This window comes from Zalophus californianus, chromosome 9 (genome assembly GCF_009762305.2).
Source record: "Zalophus californianus isolate mZalCal1 chromosome 9, mZalCal1.pri.v2, whole genome shotgun sequence".
NCBI lineage: Eukaryota > Metazoa > Chordata > Mammalia > Carnivora > Otariidae > Zalophus > Zalophus californianus.
Genome location: NC_045603.1, coordinates 24468517 through 24490053, shown reverse-complemented (window position 1 = coordinate 24490053; position 21537 = coordinate 24468517). Strand labels below are relative to the sequence as shown.

Genomic DNA, 21537 nt, shown 5'->3' with positions numbered 1-21537 from the left:
TTTTAAAGTAAATTTTATTTATTTATTTGACAGAGAGAGAGACACAGCAAGAGAGGGAACACAAGCAGGGGGAGTGGGAGAGGGAGAAGCAGGCTTCCCGCCGAGCAGGGAGCCCGACGCGGGGCTCGATCCCAGGACCCTGGGATCATGACCTGAGCCGAAGGCAGACGCTTAACAACTGAGCCACCCAGGTGCCCCCGTTTTCGGCTTTTAATACAACATATAGACAAAAAAGAGGGTTTAAAAATATAATTTAAAAGTTGAGCATATGTACACACTCTGGGAACCTACAAACACTGTATCTTCTCACAAGCACCCATGGACACGTATGAAGCTGATCTTATACTCGGCCAGAAACCTCAGTAACTGACCCATAGGAAGAAGTGTACCGACCACAGTCCAGGGACACAGGAGGCCTCAAACATATATGGAGGGAGGTGGTAGGATCTGATTTGCCTCTTGATGGGGTCGCTGTGGCCGCTGTGTGGAGAACAGAGCTGCAGGGACAAGAGCCAGAGAAGGAAGCCAGTCAGGAAGCTCCCATTCATGCAGCCTGGAGATCATGGTGGCTTGGATGAAGGCACTAGCCCTGGAGGAGGTGAGGAGCTGCTGGCTGGTACCAATATGTTGAAGGTGAAGCTGACAGAACTTGCTGATGGGTTGAATATAGAGCAAGGAAGCAATGGTGATCTGGACTCTGCCTCTGGGACGGAAGACAAGGAAAGAGGGGCAGGTTTGGTGTAGGAGGCAAAAGCCAGGGGACCTGCTTTTAACCTATTCTATCAGTTTCCTAGGGCCACCATAACAAAGCACCAATAGAATTTTATTGTCTCATGGTCCTGGAGTCAGTGCTCCAAGATCAAAGTGTCAGCAGGGCCAGGTTCTATCTGAAGGCTCTAGAGGAGAAGCTTTCCTTGCTTCATGTACCTTCTGGTGTTTGCCTGTAATCCTTGGCATTCCTTGGCTTGTAAAGGCACAACTCCAGTCACGTGGCTGTCTTCTCCCTGTGTGTCTTCGTGTCACCTTCCCTCTGTGTATATCTGTCTATCTGTCCAAATTTCCCCTTTTTATACGAACAGCGGTCATATTGGAATAGCGTCCACCCTAATGACCTCATTTTAACTTGATCATTTCAGATTACCTCCATTCTGAGGTACTGAGGGTTAGGATGTCAACATACCTTTTTTTTTTTTTTTTAAAGATTTTATTTCTTTATTCGAGAGAAAGAGAGAGAGAGAATGCACCTGAACTGGGGGAGGGGCACAGGGAGAGGGAGAGAGGGAATCTCAAGCAGAACCCCTGCTGAGCGCAGAGCCCAACATGGGGCTCAGTCTTACATCCCTTGGTTCATGACCTGAGTCAAAATCAAGAGTCTGATGCTTAACCAAATGAGTCACCCAGGTGCCCCCTTTCTTTTTTCCTTCTTTCTTTTTTTTTTTTTTTTTGAGAGGACACAGTTCAGCCTGTAACACCTGTTAAATATGATAATTAACTATTCAAGTGGGGACTTAGGTAGATAGGTATATTGTCCATTTGGCTTTCGCCCAGTTCTTTCCATGTTATAAAATAATGCTACAAAGCATCTTCAGGTATACAGCTTGTTCTGCATTTTGGATTTCATTTTGGAATAGATTTTCAAAAGAAGTCTCTCGATATATGTTATTAAGGTATTTTGAAGAAGTGTGATATCAGTTATAAATTGGTTTAAAGTGCAGACAAACTTATGTATGGAGCAACAGGAAGTCAGGAGAATTCCTATCTCCTAACTTCTGTTTTCTTAGTTTAGTACATCTGCCTTCTGGTACTTCTAGACACTGATTAAGCAATAATTTAGTGTAAGAGTTTCTAAGTGTATAGCTTTAAGTAACAAAGTTCTATAACTTTGAAAGACTGGAGAACCACATTGTGATACATATGAAATGCATATGTGCTCATTTTATTGAGATTGTCAGTACTAATAAGATTTAAAATATATTTTCTCTTTTAGTGCTGCAATAGTATTTTCCACACTTAGACTTCTCCAGGATTCAAAACTTTTTAAAAAGAAGGGAGTACAAGATGACACAGAGAATTCTGTCTCTCCAGGAGCTTCTGTATGTATGAATTTAATGTTTCTCTTTACAATACTTACTATATAATAACTGTTAGCATGCTAGGAAATTGCCTAATTATTTGGATGAAATAAAAGGGTAAAGTAGAAAAAACTTTGGATTCAGGGTAGAAAGGTAAGTGTTGAAGCCCCACTTATGCTCTTCATTTAGTGGTATACTTGGGCAAGTCCCTTAAACTTAAAAAAATTTTTTTAATTAAAAATTTTAATTTTTCATTTAAATTTAATTTGTGAACTGATGGAATTGAATGTAATAATGACTAAGGGCCCACCAGATACATCATTCCAGTATTCTAGAACTGATTTCTTTAGCAAATAAAGTTGTTTCACTTTATTTGGCTCTTTATTTCACTTTTGAATTTATTACTTCAGCATCACCAGTATGACACCTGCGTTATTTCCTACCTTGGATTTCTCATAGATAATTCTTCCACATTAAAGCTCTGAAATCTGTTTGACGACCGGTGTCATGAATTCTTTGACATTTTACTGGAGTTTGATAAGACCAAGTAATTTAATAATAAAGGGTTGTTTAGGATTAAAACATAAAGATTCATCACATAGAATCCTTGCTCATTATTTTAAGCTTTACTAATAAAATTGCTAATATCTAGTGTCATTACAAATAAGCAAAACTAATTATCCTAAATAGAAACTCATTTCTTACTATATTAAAAGCAATAAAAATGCTAAAAAGCAATCTAATTCAAAAATTGACTTAGAGGAATGGTTGTCAATTGGGGGCTGTTTTGCCTCCCAGGGGTTATTTGGCAACATCTGGAGACATTTTGGTTGTTACAAGTAGAGAGTGTGCTCCTGTCATCTAGTGCATGGAGGTCAGGGATGCTGCTAAACATGTAATGTCCTCCACGGCTACCCATAGTGCTGAGGTTGAGAAATCCTGATTCAGATTAAGTGTGACGTGGCTCTTCAGTAGTCACAGGAACTGTAAGCGCTGAGAGATTAAGGTATGTGGATAGGCATTTTGTCCTGTATTGCTAATCTAAATCCTAGACTTCTGGAGTACTTGATGTGCCCATTCTAGTCACCGTCCTGCCTTGAGGCCTCTGTTCACTTCTTACTCTGTTCCCAGTGCTGGCTTACCCTCCCCTTCTGTGCTTCCCACCTGTCTCTCCACATTCCAGCCTCCCCCAAGTCCTGATGGCTGCTCCTTGATATTACGTATTGCCGATTGGTTGGAGCTGTCAGAGATGCATAGCAGGAAATTCCTAGAACAAATGGGCATTGTTCTAGATGATTTTAAAGTTCCCAAATGTCTAAAATGGATTCCCCGCCCCCACTTGGGAAAACTTGCCTTTGTCCTTCCCTCTCAGGAGCTCTGAACATTGGTCACCCCTTTGTAAAGTACAGTAATGAAGATGGGAAATCATTTATAATACATCTTTGGAACATGAGCAACATACAACAGTGGATTAAGACTGGGGGTTCTAAATTCAGAAGGACACAAGTTTGAATCCTACCTCTGCCAAAACTTAATGGCATTTAAGCAAATATTTTTTTCTTCTTTTTGTAATTGTTATGTTAATCACCATGCATTACATCCTTAGTTTTTGATGTAGTGTTCCATGATTCATTGTTTGCATATAACACCCAGTGCTCCATGCAGTATGTGCCCTCCTTAATACCCATCACCGGGCTAACCCATCCCCCCACCGCCCCTCCCCTCTAGAACCCTCAGTCTGTTTCTCAGAGTCCATCGTCTCTCATGGTTCGTCTCCCCCTCTGATTCCCCCCTTCATTTTTCCCTTCCTGTTATCTTCTTCTTCTTTTTTTTTAACATATATTATTTGTTTCAGAGGTACAGGTTTAAGCAAATATTTAATCTTCCTAGGTCTCCATTCTCGCATCTGTAAAACAGAAATAATAACTCCCCTTTGGCTTTTCAGCAAGATCAAATAAGATAATGTGTATAAGATACTTGGCATAGTGCCTGGAACATAATAAATACTCAATAAGTATTAACCAGCGTTATTTATTTTTTCAGCCATTAAGATAATGTTTACAAAATTTTTGAGGACATAGATACCGCTGATAATATAATTTGCAATGAAAAATTCAGAGTGCAAAACTATTTTCTACAATGGGTATAGAAAGTAAAAGAAAAGTTGAAAATCAGTATAACCAAATATTAATAGAGGATGGCGGGATTGTGAATGATTTTATTTTGTGTGTGTATTTTTTACATTTTATAGAATGTGCAAGACAGATATCCAAAATTAAAAATTTAATAGTATTAAATGATATCAGATACTTCTCTTAACATTTAGCATTAGGCTAGACCTTTAACATTATTAAATGGCAAGATAACCATCATTTTCGTACTGTTTAGGCTACTGAAAATAAAGATGATAACGAGTTTTTAGATCCTGTTTCCCTAAATTCTCGAGAATATTTCAACATTCATCTCTGGTTGAGGTGCCGCTTAGCACTGGTGACTGCGTTTGTTGCACAGATTCATGGCATTGGAATGGTGACAGGTACAAATATCCTATTTTCTTAAGCCAAGTTTTCATAAACATTAGTTTTACTCAGGTAATGGAGGTTTTATCGAGATATATTTTATTATTATAACATTAACATTTTCTAACTTTATAGTTTGATCTGTTTCCAGAATAAAAAATTCATGTCCTTAAACAAGAATAATCATGTCAGTAGTCCCTTGTATCACTGAAAATGACATCTAGGTTTCTGATGTATGCAGACCAGGCAAGGAGATCAAAATACTAATGTGCAGGTCTTGTCATTGAGGGAGGCAGCATAGTGTAGGGGTCCCGAGCACAGGCTTTGGCTCCAGATACTTGTTCTGGGTTCAAATGTTCGGTCCACCACATTCTCCCTGTGTGATCTTGGTCAAGTCTCTTAATCCCCCTATGCCTCAGTTTCCTCCTCGGTAAAAATGGAAATAACTGTACCTCCTTCTGAGGGTTATTATCAGTCTTAAATGGGTTAAATTTATAAAGATTTAGATTATAGCCTGGCACATATACATGTTCTTGCAGTGACTGATAAGTATCTATTTGTAAATCTGTCTATCCACCCATCTCTACCCATCTTCAACATTAATTTTTTTCATGTAGCATCCTTACTTTTGCAGCACTGGCGTACCCTAAAGTACTTTCTCCTAAATTGCAACACATTTATTTTTCATGTTTCATGTAGAGTCTGTTTTCCATCTTTATATCTTCCTGTTTTTCTGTATTATACAATATTCCTGTGATGAACATTGGGGGTGTTATGCATATGTAATTTCTTACTTTCCCAGGGTACTTTAAATAACTGCATTTATTTACTTTAGAAAACGATATGATAGATTACGTCAGCCTCATCAATGAAGTGTGCGAGGAGGCAAAAAGTGCAGGTGACAGGGAGCTACAGGCCGAGTTCTTAATGCAAGCTGTAATCATTGGCCTCCAAGAAAAGCATCTAAAGGCAGACATCATAACCAACCTTCAGGTAGGAAGGAAACCTCGGTCACATTGATATTTAGCTACTGATTCTGATTAGAACAAAAGGAGAGAATCTTAAATTCCATTAGGTGCTAAATGCATAACAGTTTGGCCAGCTCTTGTTTCAGTGAATTGGAACTGGGACTATCAAAAGGAATAATTTTATTTTAATAGGCGATAATACATTTGCTTGAAGAAAGTGAATTTATTTCTCCTCGATCTCATTTAACCCTGGTGAGAAGCATGCTTTTGCTGGATGACTTAACAAAAGCCGAGAAATTCAAGGAAACTCCTTTAAAAACAGAAAAATTACATTTGTTGATTCAGTCTCACAACATTCTTATTGAACAGGTGAGCATGCTTTTGTGTCCTCAAGACTTGGAAACTTATTGTTCTATCTTCTTATTCCAAACCATGTTAGCTAGTTACTAACTACAATGTTCCTTCTACAGATGCTAACTTTTGGGGAGACAATTGAATTTCCTTTATCAAACACTGACTATGCAAGTCCATTACAGCCTTTGAAAAATATCTATCTTCCTCATGTCATGTTATTGGCCAAAACAAAAATGAGAATTGGTAAGAACACTTAAACCTATATTACTCTCAAGTCACTGATGAAAAATTTTTATTTTCAGGCAGGTTGTCATAGGAGTGCATTAAAATGGGGCAATATTTATGAATACCTAGGCTCCGTTTATTTTAACAAATAGTTTTTGATTATTTACCATGTGCCAGACTCTGTGTGAGGTCCTGGGAAGTTACTGGAGATTAAATGGATATAGTCCCTGATCTTAGTGTGGGAGACAGAAATAAGCAAGTAAACAAACCATATGGAGAAGTGCATATTATATTATAAATATTAACATTTGTAAAATATTTCTAAAATTTTGTAAACATTTATAAAATTTGATAAGATAAATATTGTATAAAATAAAATGTTTATTTGATAACTACCAGACAGAAAATCGATTAGGATATAGAAAGCTTATGTATGGTACTGAATTATGTATAGGTATGTAGTTATAAATCGTGGTCAGTTTTATGAAAGATGTGGATGAATTCTGCTGATAAAGAATAGTGAAGGGAGCGATGCCTATTTAAGTAGAGTCATTGGGGCAGAGCACTCTGGGGAAGTGGTATTTAACCCTAAACCTTAAATTGCAAGTGACTGGTTCTGCACGGTAGAGGCAGAGAGAGCCTTGAGTTGTATGTAGGTTCTGAGGTCCAGGACACGCTTGACCTAGTCTAGAACTTTGGGAAACCAGTGCAGCCTGATGAGAGTGGACTAGGAGCCGCCTCATGGGAGGAGGTGAGCTGGGATGGTTTATGTTTCAGAAGATTACCCTGGCTGCTGGGTGAAGACTAGATTGGAGGGTAGCCTGGAGCCAGCCACAAGTGCGCCTAATGGGAGTTGTTGGAGCAGGAAGCAGGAGGCGTACAGCCCTTGGGAACCAAAGTGGAACCAGCCGGTGCTGTCCTCCTCAGGAGCTCACAGATTTTTCAAGCTTTCTCTGGGACACCGTCTCTGGTCTTTGACTCAAGGCTGCCTACCTCTAGCCCCCCAGCTTTTGCCCAGTTCAGAGGGCAGAAAACCTGGTAGCAGCTCTCTGTTCTAACCTATATTAATCCTGCCTTTTTAGTTTCTGTATGTCTGATGCTTTGACATCTGGGGCCCTGCTGACCAAGGAGGGACTTCCCAGGGCTAGCCAATTCCTAGAGATTAGCTGACCACTGTCCTGTAAGCATGCCTTTTATATGCATATTATTCCAGAGCCCATCCTCTGAACCGTTATTGGGCTCCCTTATTGTCCTTTGTTGGGCTCTGCCATGCCAAGGCACGATTTTCCTGCCCTAATCATCCTGGGGACAAGTATCAGACTACTAGCAGAGCCCACTGAAATTATTCAAACTAGCCAGTCGTAAACCTGCTTGGCCTGCTTACCCTAACCTGGTCAGCCCCTCCTAAAATCCAGAATAAAGGTTCTTGGCCACATTCTCCCCTTGCTCCTGCCTGACTCTTGTGCTTTCCTCTATGGGGTGATGTGCCCCATCCTCTTGGGAAGTGTAAGTAACAGACTGTCTTTTCAGTGGTAGTTGTCCGCTGGCCTGCTGACCTCATCACACCTGAGCAGTAATAAAACCTACATTTTGAAACATTACCCTTCACCTCTTGGGGCCCATTTGCCTCCTGTCCCGGCGGCTGCTCAGTTTAGGCTGACGGTTAGACTAGGATGGAGAAGGGAGGGCAACAGAGGTGTGGTCAAATCACCATCTGTCCAGAATCTTCTCCCTTCTGCTTCCCCCCCTCATGACTACTGGTTGTGATTAGTGTTACTATATGATTCATCATTATCATCATCAGAGAGGAATTTTGCTATTTTGGGTAAATTGCATCACCTCTACATTGCTGAGTTGCCTTATTTATGAAATTCGGCTAGCCTAGCTGACCTCTAGAATTCCGTCCAGCAATTTGATCCCAGGAGAGCTATTTTTGTGCACTTTTGGTCCACAGTTTTTGTTATATTATCAGTATATTCGATTGCTTCAAGAGCTTAAAGTACAGATTGTGTTAAATCAAATGTATTCTCTGCTTTCATGACTTCCTAATCTTGAAGATGTGTCACCACTCAGTGACAATGGTGCCACCATTTTTTAGACTCACTTGAGGCAGAACAGCTTGCTTTCTGTTATATTATATTAAATACAGACTTAAAAAACAAAACCAAAAGCAGATTTTCTGTCAAAATAACATCAGTTTCACAACTTCTTTTTCACAGAGTTGCTATTTATTGGAAACAGGAGCACTTCAATATTATGAAGCATAAAATCATCTGATCTGATGCTTTCTTGACAGTTCTCCTTTATAGTGAGCATATAGATTGCATCACAAGAATAGAGCCACTTAAGTAATTGTTTTTTCTTTGTGAAAGCCTCTGACAGAAAAAGGCACTTTGAGATTGTTTTTCTAAAACCAAAAATAAACATCATGGTTACTTGAGATGATTTTTCCAATTAATGGCCAAACCTTGAGCTTTCTCATAAGATGAAAAAGTAGATTACTGATTAATTGTATAATAGGAGTGAAGAAAGTTGCAAGAATGATGCTGGGGAGTGGGGATGTAAGAGGGAACCAGTCACCATCTCTGCCCTCACAAAGGCTGTTATCCCGTTAGGGGGACAGCGAAAGGAAACTGTCGGTAATTTCTGTAACAAGTATCTTCCTAATTTTCACAAAAATCTAGAAGACAATTCAAGTACTTTTATTATATATTAATACTTTATTATATATAATACATACTTCATATATAGTACATGAAGATACTTGTTATTGTCTTATATTAATAAGCAGCTGTAGTATAATTTGAAACAAGAAGTGAGACACATAAAAATAGGAGCTGTGTTGAAATATGAGGTTGTATTGGACAGATGATGTTAGCATATCCTTGCCTGGGATCTACTCACAATTGGTCACTGTCGGGGTGAAGAGCACGGACTCTGGAGAAAGATTTCTGTCCACTTTCTTTGAGCAGGTCACTTGAACTTCTCTGTGCTTCAGTTTCCTCTCTCATAAAGTGTGGTTAAGAAAAATACCAATCTCACAGGCTTGTTGTGGGATGAAGTGAGTATGTACCTTGTTAGAAGGGTACCTAGTTCGTTCTAACAGCTTTGTAGGTGGTAGCGATTCTCACTGTTCCATGCCTGGCCTCCTTGCTCTCCTGGGAGCACCCTGGAAGCAAGGCTCAGTTTCTTCATCTCCATCTTCTCAGCAGCGTGCTACCAACCTGCCTTGTCCAGAGTCAGGGCTCTGTACTGTCTCCCTGGATAAGAGAGAGAGAAAGAGGGAGAGATATACTTTTTCCACCATCCTTCCTTTCATTTCTCAACTGAAAATTTATAAAAAGTTCTTGGTTTCTTGAAAACTCTTTGTAGGGCATAGCATTTTGGAATTGAGAAAATTTCAGAACCCAAAGGGACCTTAGATATTTTCTGGTTCTCCTGCCTCATTTTTCAGAGGAAGACACTCAAGACCCAAGAGGCATGTTGGGACTTGTTCAAGGCCTCAAATGACATGGTAGCACCAGTGACCAGCTTGAACCCACCACTTCAGCTGGGACCCAGCCGCTGTATCATTCTGCAATCCCACACTACCTTCCTGTTTATATTTCTCCACTGTGCTGTTGAACTTTCCCATCAATAAGTATTTTCCCCCATTGCCTTCTACTCTTTATCCCTACATTTTCCTTTTGTAAAATTACCAAAAGACAAGGCAATCATCAGCTGCCAGCCCCAACAGCCACATTCCCTGGGAAGGCTTCCCTAGCCTTTCTGGGGTCTGGGCGAAGGCCCCTGTAACCTGCCACCACGTTGCCCTGGGCTTTCCCTGCTACATAGTTGACCACAGTATTTTAATTGCTACTCAGGACATTCTCATTCCCCATTAAACACTAAGCTGCACGATCTGACTCTTGTCGTAGTTTAGAGTGTGGGTCCTGGAGCCTGACTTGCCTCAGTTCTAATCACAGCCCAGCCACTTACTAGTCACGTGACGTTGGGCAAATTACTCAAACCTCGCTCTGCCACTGCTTTCTCTCCTCTGTAAAAGGAGTGTACTAATGAAATCCAGCTGGAGTTGGGAGGATTACATGAGAAAATGCTTAAGTCCTTGGGAGGGTACCTGGATTATAGAAAGCACTTAATAAACCTGAGCTCTTATTTTTCTCTGTTCTCATTTTTTTTTCCAGTGCCTCCTATTTTATCCAGCACTTGGAAAATACATGCTAAATTGATGTCTGTCTGTCTGTCTGTCTGTGAGGGCATACAGATTAAATCTAATGCCTCTTCAACAATACAGCAGTCCTTCATTATGTTAAGTGATGATGGGACCACATAAGAAGTATAGCACATGGCCCTTATCCAAATAGCTTTTTCCATCTAGTTGCAATGACAAAATATGCATAGCAAGCAACCGCTAATAGAGCTGAATAGAAACAAAATTACTGCCTATTAATATATGCAAATTTTTATTGGGAACAATATAAAACTTCATAAAACTTCCAGATGTTTCCCTGCTAACAGCCTCATCTTAGGAACACAGTTGTTTTGTAGAACATAATGAAATTTTAGAACTGAAAGAGACTGGAGAAATTATCCTTCATTTTAAAAATGAGAAAATGTCAAAATTTATCAAAGATAAAGTTGCGAAGGACAACTGTTATAGTTCATTGAAATATTTGGGTACTGAGTTTTAAGAAAATATTTCTTAGATACTAAAAAGTAAAAACTACCAGAGTTCTTAATAGAACTGGCGGTGAGAGAGGTCTGGTAACTTGGAGGCTTGTTATGAACAACCTATTCCTTGTAGGACATACAATGGCCAAACAAGTATCTTATACCAGTAAAAAGAAGGATCCCTCGAAGTGGTTCCCTGCCCTTCATCTTTTTGAAATAGCACTGAAGCTCTGTCAGGTATCAGCAACAGAAGAACATGAGGTGGAAGCTGAAATTCTTTTTCAGAAAGGTAAGATGTACTTGGGGTCAGAACTATGATAAAAGTTTGTGGGATTTTTTTTTTCCGATTAACAATAGACTTCTTGAAAACCTGGTCAGTGACTATAAAAAATACAGATTTTACAAAGGGCTTAGTGATGCAAAGACATTGGTACCTCTGCCAGACTTAGTCTGGGATAAAGAGAACATTGCTTATTTTAAGTTTATATCAAGAAAGGGGAGAGAAAGTGCTACTTCTTAGTTTCTTTTATGATTACAATTGACCCTCCTTATGCAAAATTTCGTGTTTGACTCAAAAATGTCATCATTGGCCAATTAGCTATAAATATTGTTTCTTAAATAATGCTTGGAAGACATTTTTTATGCATAATTTCATTGCTTAGCTAGGCATTTTAGTTAATTTCTACAAAAGATACAAACCCATTTAAATCAAGTGGCTATAGCACACCTATATTTATATCTTATGTACAATACATATTTGCATAATACATTCATATAATTTTATTGTGGCTATTTTCACCATGAGGAGAGTGATGATGATGATTGCTATCATTTATTGATCATCTACTAGATGCAAGGCCCTGTAGTAGCCAGTATTTAACATCTCATATTGCTAATTCTTACAATAGCTCTATAGGATATGCATGGCCAATCCTAGTTGATGGATGAGGAAAATGAGGTACAGTCTGGTTGAGTAACTTTCTCTAGGACAGCAGCTACTAAATGATAGTACCTAGAGGTGAACTTAACACTGGGAGGCTTTGTGCCGTATCCACATGCTGCATGAAAACTGTGAATCATTTTCATAGTGATAAAAGATTTCCCTTTCTTGCCCTTTTGGCTACAGAAGTGCCATTCCAGTGAAGGCTGTGGCTCACCATTAGGTCTGAGAGCTGTGCGAGCCCTAAAGCATTTGCATCATTTGTGATTGTTTTCGAGTGTTTGTTGACTTTTTAGGATTTATTTTAACAGAGTTGTTTTCTATGATATCTGTAATATTAGACAGAGGAAAGAGGACGTGGATGTAGACAAAGGGAATGAGCCCTACAGAGGAAAGGAAAGTGCAAAGTAAGGGAATAGAAAAATAAGATAAGAACATTTGTGTCTGGCAGCCAAAGGAGGCTTTGACTCAATGTTGCTAACTAAAGGCAGGGCGAGCCTGCAGACTCATGGGGAAGGAAGCAAAAGATCTTCCACTGTTAGCTGACCTTACAGCAAAACAGCAGACAGATGGGCAAAAAGGCCAGCACCTCCAGTTTTCTGAAGTTCCAGCATGAAATATTTATTCTGAAGTTCTAAATGATAGAAAAAGGAAAGACCATTTTTGTATGTTTTTTTTTATTCTTTCAGGCAAAATAGAACGTCAAATATTGATGGAAGAGAAATCTCCAAGTTTACAACTTGAGAGTTTATTTGAAGCTATACAGCTAAGCTTGAGAAATGATCAAAACTCAGGGTAAAGAAAAAAACTTTCCATCATTATAACAGTATGTGTTTGGATTTAAGCCCCATGTTTTTGTAGTGCATTGAACATTCAAGGCTGGGATGACTGGGAGACCCCCTTCCCGCCGCAGGACTCATTCACTGGGGTCCCTTGTCCAACAGGCTTACTGACTTCCTCTTCAAGATTGTTGACCCTGGCTCTGACCCAAGGCCTTGTTTACAGTGATGGTTGATGATGGCAGTTATCAGGGTGGCATACTGGACTGTGAATTTGCTTCTAGTCTTTACTCACATCGACCTTCTGCCTGTCCCAGGATTCTAGCAGCCTCCCATGGATGTGAAATTGTATCTAGAAAGGATTTATGTGGATGTTCTTCTGTCAACAGGACCAGGGCTGGCCAACTTAATTCTCTATAAAAATCATCTTAAGATTGAGAATAAGCCACCCTTACTACAACTATACTGATTTAAATGGCCTCAACGGACAGGTTTGGTAGTGAATACACAAACCTAACCCATACCAAATCACCACTTTCTGCATAACTGTGTGTGTCTCTTTCCATTTTAATTAGTGTAGGAGGATAGAAAGAGAGATCTGCTTTGTGAGGCAGATTCCTTCAGCCCTCATGTTCACTTCTTTAGTGCCTTGTGGGCTGGACTATTCTAGAATGGTCCTGATGCTGGGCTTCAGAGCAGTCATGTCATGGAGCGTTGCCAGCACAGGACAGGGTAGAATGTCTCTTCAAGAGCTTCCAATTTTACTAGGGAGGAAGGTACTGGTGTCTATGCCAAAAGTGCTATAAAAAGAAGGTGTGAGTTTGGGACAGACACTGGTTTTTTCTATTTTTCCCTTTCATTAGCTCAGAAATTATGGAAAATGATGCAAAATGATTACAAATGGTGAAGCTATTTAATAAGTACAATGTTATTTAATTTTAGGTTGATAAGAGACTCCTACTTAGAAATGGCCCTGTTATTTTTACATATGAGAAGGCCAAAAAACAAACTTTCAATATCACCATTAACACTTAAGGTAATGAACTATTTTATTAGAAATCTTAAGTTAATTATCTTTGAACTTGCTATTTTGGTAACTCTGTGCTATAGAACTAATGAGACTGATTTTCCTGTATGACTTGGAGAAATTAATTCATTACTTTATAGTCACACTGATGTTTAGATACTTCTTTGGGTATTTTATATAAGGCTCTGGAAATAGAGTTCATGTGCACATTTTTACCTGTTAAAATGTTATACATGAAATGTAGGTGTGTGTAAATACTCTAAGGTATTAGTATTAATCAGGAAATTACAAGAAATGATATACTGGTTAAGCAGATGGACAAGTAAGATTTTCATCCCTGATATGGTGTACAAACAGATCACCTTTTGATAGAGTCATTCATTTATTCATCACATGCCTATTGAACATCTACTATGACCCAGAAGGTTATTAAACGTGATTAAGACAAACTTAGTCCTTGTTCTCATGGAGCTTCTTACCTTTTTAGTAGAGGGAGACAGGCAATAAACCAGTAAAGGAAGAAGCACGAGGAAGAAAGGTGGGAGGGAGGGAGGGGAGAGAAGGAAGGGGGGATGATTTAGGTGGTGAAATGGGGGATTAGGACAGAACTTGGGTTGGTGGGACTGTGAATGATTCTGTTGGGAAGACATACGGTTCAAGGTGGGATTTGTTGGATGAGGAGAGTTGCAGAGGCATGTCATCTGCATCATGCATCTGTCTAGAGCAGTGCTTCCAAACTAGGGGGCAGAGGCATCTCTGGGGATCCTGTGAAAATGCAGAATCTGATTTGGTAAGTTGGGGCTGGGGTCTTGAGGTTTGGCATTGCTGAGGAGCTCCAGGGTGATGCTGTTGCTGCTGGTCTGGGGGCCACACTTGAATTCCAGGGTTCTAGACTGAGGGAGAGCCTGTGGGCAGGATGTGGGTGCATTGGACATATATGAGCCCAGTAACGTTTAGTTTTTACTTTTTAAATTTCAGTAGGCTTTTTATAATTCATCCCAATTAAGTAATCCTTTGACCCACCAAGAGATTTTTCCAGAAAATTTCGGTGTCAAATCTTTAATTTTTGAGACAACATAGACTTGATTTAAAACCTTTAGGCAAACAGGCTTTCAGTCAGTTGAATTATTCATATGGTAGCTACTTAGGTGGATATAGCAGCTATTATTTTATTTTATTTTTTATCAAGACGATTACATAGAAAACTTTTTCTGGTGTGATAAACATGTTTATTTCTAGTAAGAGAAAACAAAAATCTTTGTTTCCATGGCAAGTAACAATGCAAATTAATAGGATGCTAGGATAATAATATATCACCTTTTTGACCTTGACTAGAGAAGTAAGAGTTTGAATAAGGTAGAATTTGAATGAAAAAAAATAGCATAATTCCATACAATGTCACATTATTTTTTGTGTGACATAATATCAATATTTTAGCAAGTCATACAATTACTAGAAGGACAGAAAATAGCCAAAGACAAACAAGAATTCATCCAGACATATTCAACCTTTAAAATACCACATTAGAAGTTTGTCCTAATAAAGACAATGCTTTATAAACTCTTAAAAGAAAGCACTATTGCTTCACTTTTATGGAGAATCCACATAGCAGAGTGACCAGGGCACTGGTTTGGGTTTGAATCCTAGCTTCATGACATACCAGCAGGGTGACTGGGGCCTTTCTAAGCCTAGTTTTCTCATCTGTGAGATGGAGATGAGGATTCTGACCTCTTAGAGTAGGTTGGAGAATTAAACAAGATAATGGACATGGCACATAATAAGTACTCAAAAAAGAGGGGTGCACTGTTCTCTGTCAATATATGACTTTGGCTAAAAATTCCCATTTTATCTTTCTAGAGTATTTTGTATATAGTAGGTATTCAATAATTTTTTTTTTTTAGTTAAATGGAATTGACTATTTCATGAACATGTATTCATTCATTAACCAAATACTTACTGAGTGCCTAATGTATGCCAGGCATGTTACTCTCTTTCTCTGAGAAGCACAGAGGAGCAAGGGAGAGAAATAATTGTATCAAAATCTAATGAGGACTGTAATCAAGATATGTCAAAGTAGAAAAGTGGAGCAAAGTGGGAACTAATTTTGCTTTGGGGGAATGCTGGGAGAAAGTTTTACAGATGAGATGAATTTTGAAGAAGGACTAGAAATTTTCCAAGTAGTCAAGCAGGAGGAAAATAGTTCAAAGAAAGAGATTAGCAAGCACACATACTAAAAATAGATTTATTGAGGTACAATTTACATTCATGAAATTAACCTGTTTTAAGAGTGCAGTTCACAGATGTTTAGTAACTTTACAGAGCTGTGGAGCTGGCATCACCATCCAGTTTTAGAACATTCCCATTATTCCAGCAAGATCCCTAGTACCCATTTGCAGTCCCTAGCCCCAAGCAACCATTAATTTGTTTTCTATCTCCATAGATTGGCCTTCTCTGGATATTTCATATAATGGAATTCCATATAAACGGAATCATACAATATATAGTCTTCTGTGACTACTGCTTTCACTTGGCGTTATGTTCTTGAGGTTTGCCTATATTTTAGCATGTAACAGTAGTTTGTTCCTTTTGATTGCTGACTAGGAGTCCCTTTTTTGGATATATAGTATTTTCTTGGCCCATTCAACAGTTGATGGATATATGAATTGTTTCCACTTTTTGGATATTTTGATTAACGCTGCTTTGAACATTTATATACAAGTTTTTAAGTGAACATATGTTTTCAATTCTCTTGGGTGTATATCTAAGAATGGAATTGCTGGATCATATGTTAACTCTATGTTTAGCCTTTTGATGATCTGTCAGATTGTTTTTGAAAGTGCCTGTACCAGTGAATAAGAGTTGCAGTTTTAAAAAAAAAAAAGAGTTGCAGTTTTTCCACAGCCTAGCCAACACTTGTTATTATCTATATTATTGATTGTAGCCATCCTAGTGGTTATGAAGTGTATCTCACTGTGGCTTTGGTGTGCATTTCCCAGCTATCTATATTGAGATCTTTTCATGTGCTTACTGATCATTTCTGTATCTTCTTTGGGGAAATGTTTATTCAGATCTTTTGCCCATAACCTAAACTAAGATGTCTTTTTTTTTAATCACAAGAGTTTTTAAAATGTATATTCTAGATTCAAGTCCTTTATCAGATATTTGATTTGCAAATATTTCCTCCAGTTGGTGGCTTGTCTTTTCATATTGTTAATAGTGTCTTTGGAGACAAAGTTTTAAATTTTAATGATTCCAGTTTATCATTTTTCTTCTTTTATATATTGTGCTTTTGGTTGCATATCTAAGAATTCTTTGCCTAACCCCAGGTGTTGAAGATTTTCTTCTATGTTTTCTTTTAGAGGTTTTATAGTTGTAGCTTTTACATTTAAGTATGATCCATTTTGAATTAATCTTTGTGTAAAGTGTATAAAGATCTAAATTCTTTTGCATATAGATATCCAACTGTCCCAGTCCCAGTTGTTCAAGAGACTGTCTTTTCTTCATTGAATATCCTTGGCACACCATTGTCAAAAGTTAATTATCTTAAATGTAAATGTTTATTCCTAGACTCTTGATCCTATTCCATGATCTACAAGTCTACCTTTATAGGAGTATCCACCCTTTTGGTTATTGTAGCTTTCTTAAGTAAGTTCTGAAATTGGAAAGTACCTGTCCTCCAACTATGTTCTTCCTTTCCAAAATCATTTTGGCTACTTTGAGTCCTTTGCATTTTTAGATACATTTTAGGAGCTGCTTTGTCAATTTCTGTAAACAGAATTTTGGTAGAGATTGTGTTAAATCTGTAAATCCATTTGGGGACAATAGCCATCTTAACAATATTGAATCTTCCAATTCATTAATATGAACTGTCCCTTCATTTATTTAGATATTAATTTCTCTCAATAATGCTTTTTACTTTTCAGTGTACAAATTTTGTACATTTTTGTTAAGGTTATCTCTTTTGTGAGTGGAATATTTTCTTCATTTCATTTTCAGATTGCTCATTGATGATACATAGAAATACAATGGATTTATGAGTATTGAGTTTTGTGTCCTATGATCTTGTTATGCACATTTATTAATTCTAGAGGTGTGTATGTATGTGTGTGTCTTGGGATTTCCTACATATAGGATCATGTTTTCTGCAAACAAATACAATTTTACTTCTTCATTTCGAATCTAGATGCATTTTCCTCTTTTTCTTGTTTGTTTGCATGAGCTAGAATCTCATTCACAGTGTTAAACACCTTCTCCATCTAAAAAAAAAAAAAATACTCTTTATATTCTTCTCTGTCCACATTTTTCCATTCTGAACTCAAGTCCAACCTTCTTAATAAAGTCTCCCTCTCAATTCAAAATGAACTTGTTTTAAAATGTCTGTGTCACTAATTGTTCTTACATTGTAATTATTTAATGCTATTATGTATTCTTCATTTAATGTCTGTTAGTCTTGTTTCCAGAATTTAAGTAAATTGCCCAAACTTACATAGCCAGTAAGTTGGCAAGGGCTACCCCAGAACCCAAGTGGTTTCATTACAGCTAATGAGTAGAGTCTTCATATCTTGGGACAGGGCTGTGTTGCTTAGATTCTCCATAGGCACACTTCTCCGGGTTTCATCTACTTCCAACCAATCTTAGCACTTGATCTAGGCCAGGCCACATTTGCACATTGTATTCCTTGCTCTGGCATCAGCATTATTCATTGACTTTCTTTTTCCTTGTTATTGAAGTAAAAGAAAGATATCTTTTGTTATTGTTTGTTTTATTCTGCAAACTTATTGAAGATTAAATTGGCCAAAATATGAACATCAAAAAATTAGAACCAAGCAGTCTAATTGAATAGTTTTTTCCAGATTAGTTAAATCTTAAGAATTGACTATTAATGCTTATTTTAGTTATCTTTAAAAATGTAAAACAGGCAGATACTATGTTACTAGTGGAGTTTCTATTAACTTTTGTAGCATGGACTTTCTTATGTTTAAAAAACTGAACACACACAAAACACAAAACTGAACACACACACAGTAAAAATTATCTCCATTCATTGTTACTTTTGCTATTCTGTGGAACTTTATGATTACATTGTCCCTTTAACAGTTTCCCAGTTGAAAAGATGATAGCAAATACCTATCAAAAATCTTAAGTAATGTTCTTATTTCTGACATCCCTACACACAATCAATTCAACTTATAAATCCTCTATTAAAATGGCAAATATCATTTTAAGTAAATACTTTCCTTAAAATGCCATTTGTGTTTATTTTATTGTTATTCAAATAATACACGCTCATTATAAAAAACTAGAAAAGATGATAAAAATAATCACCCTTAAAACCCAGGATAATGGGTGTTAATAACTTTCTCTGCTTGTATATACAGGGAGTATATGTGTGTACATGTCTTTTTAGAAATAGGATCATATTTTGCATACTATTCTGTAACCCCCTCTTTTCTTTCTCCAATATGCTTTGAGCATCTTTTTCATGTCAATAGATACATATATATTATTATTTTTTTATATTATTATTCTTAATGGCTACATAGTGTTCCACTGAAATGTCATCTTCAGAGGATGAGAAAATTAATCATGGAACTTCACGAAATCTTTATCTTTATCATAATGCATGTACTATATTTTTTAGGCTTCTACCAGAAGGCATAGTTCTATTAAAGAACCAATAGTAAATAAATTTGAAATGTACAGTTCACTGGCCTGGATTGTGATAAGAGCTGCTGCCCAGGTTGGTGTGATTTTTATTTAATCTTTTTCTTCACTGTCCTATCCATATCCTCTACTACCAGCTGTTAGGGTAGCACAACGTATCTGTGAAAGAAAGGAAAATTCACATTCTTTCGGATTTATGCTGGTGATGTTTCTTGGGAAGATTAGAAATGCTCCTTATATACATAATGTTTTTAATCTTTATTAGCCAGACCTGGCTTTGTTTGTTTCAGCTTTCCTTTAATGAGGGTACTGGCAAATACATATGTGCACATTTTGACATTTTGGCAAATATCTGTTGTAGCTAGGTGAGAGAGCCTATTTAAAGTGGCTCATACATTAATTAAATTGTCAACAGTAATGATTTGTTTGACAATGATATATACTACATGTTGGGGATCACATGTTGTTTTCCAGATTATCTTTATTTTTTTCCCAATGTATATTGAATTTTATTTTATGAATTCACTTTTTCACATTATTTACCTAATGGATAATCTATGAATGAGAAAGGTTACATTTATGGATTCTGATTATGTATTAATTTTAGGCCAGTGAAGCTGTGTTGGAAATTAATCTACTTATTGGAAAGAAGAATGCTAGAACTGATAAAGTTAGCCAAGGGGCATTACCAAATATCCCAGAATTTGCCACCGTGGATCTTCTGTCTTCATACACAGATTATTTGCTTGGTATGTTTGAAATGTCTAGGCATTTTATAAAAACCAGATATATGTAATGTCTAATCAAGTGGCAAAGGTTTAATTGTGGTGATTTGTTGGGTTTTAGTTTAGAGAGGATAGTGGTGTGAAGAACCTCAGGAAGACGATAGGGTTCTTAAGGCCGAGCTGCCAAAACGAAGGGGGCATCATTTCCTTGTACGTATGTGCATGTTACTCAGTCAGCTCCTGCATTTCAGATGCAGGGCTATGTGACAAATGGTTTTCCCTTCTGTCTGCTTCTTTTCCAGTTCACAGATGTCAATGAAGCCTTTGAAAATATTTACTTGTGGCTCCTTTTCTGATCCTCTGAACTGTGTACTTGCTCTCGTAGTCTCATGTAGCTCTCTGTGCTTTTTCTTATATTTTAAATGTGTGTGTGTGTACGTGTATGTGTGTGTGCATGCACACGGGTGTACATATTTGAGCTCTTTCTCTCATTAAACTATCATCAGCTTCCCGAGGGTAGGGACTTTATTTTGTTTGCTGCTGCAACCACAGAAAATCACACATTACTTGCACATTACAGGCAGTCATATTTGTTAAACGAATTAATGAATGAGAGGTTAGAATTTAAACTTGACCTCACTGCTATTTATTTTTTCTCATTTAGAACTCCTTTGTTAATTGTAAACTATAATCTAAACCTCTAAGTCAGATGAGCGGTAACATATTTAATGTTCATTTGTGTGTCCATTCATTCATTTGAAAAATATTTATTGAGTGCTATTATGTCCTGAGCGTTTGGATGGGTTCTAAGAAGTAAGGTGCTAGAGTCTTACTTCCAGATTGACATTTCAGTAATAACCATAATTAATTTTCCTTGGCACCAGGTGAAGCATTGAGCCAAAGGGATGAAGAGTGGTACTTGAACCTGGTGGGGGTGGGAGTGTTCTTCCTAAAGCCTCTGAGAACATATCTGTAGGCAGCAGCTTAGTCTGTTGAAGTGTTAAGTCAACTTTAGCCAAAGGGTTAGTGTCTGAAACTGTCCCCTTCCTTGGCTTTCTTCCTTTCCAGCCTAAAAATGATTGCCCGAGGTTAAACCATTAGATGGGTTTTTTATGCCAAGGTATCATTTTCTTATTTTATTGCTTTAATGTCTGGTAGAATTTTACTTCATCAATTTCATCTAAAATGCTGTATTAACCAGTTATTACCCAAATTGTGCTGTATGCCAAACAGCCCTAAAACTTAGTAGCTTACAACAAGAATTCATTATTTGACTTGTCTCATGTATTCTGCTTCATTCTGTAGGTTGAGTTCAGGTGTAGTTCATGTACATTTGTTGTGAAGCCCAGGCTGAAGAGGCCGTGGGTATTTGGGGCATGCTCTTCTCATACTGTACACCAGAGCAAAGGGGCCATGCTAGGTCACAGAAGCATACTCAAGGCCTCTCTCCACACCACATCCCATTGATCATAGCAAACCAGATGGCCAAGTCCAACAGCAGTGAGGAACGGAAATCTACTCTGCCTATAGAGAAAGGGAGAGGGGCATGAATGTTTGCTGAATGATAATCTAGACTACCATACATGACAAGTT

The 21537-nt window shown here is 37.7% G+C and overlaps 1 protein-coding gene across 1 annotated transcript in view; it reads left to right on the top strand.

The window, feature by feature from the left end:
- CFAP54 (cilia and flagella associated protein 54) overlaps window positions 1-21537 on the top strand; it is a 301093-nt gene that overhangs the window by 208572 nt on the left and 70984 nt on the right. The window contains exons 52-61 of the mRNA XM_027594798.2: window positions 1988-2093; window positions 4461-4608; window positions 5427-5584; window positions 5752-5928; window positions 6030-6156; window positions 10943-11098; window positions 12439-12544; window positions 13471-13564; window positions 19197-19295; window positions 19827-19968. Coding sequence (XP_027450599.2) covers window positions 1988-2093; window positions 4461-4608; window positions 5427-5584; window positions 5752-5928; window positions 6030-6156; window positions 10943-11098; window positions 12439-12544; window positions 13471-13564; window positions 19197-19295; window positions 19827-19968 — 1313 coding nt within the window. The remainder of the gene's footprint in view (window positions 1-1987; window positions 2094-4460; window positions 4609-5426; window positions 5585-5751; window positions 5929-6029; window positions 6157-10942; window positions 11099-12438; window positions 12545-13470; window positions 13565-19196; window positions 19296-19826; window positions 19969-21537) is intronic.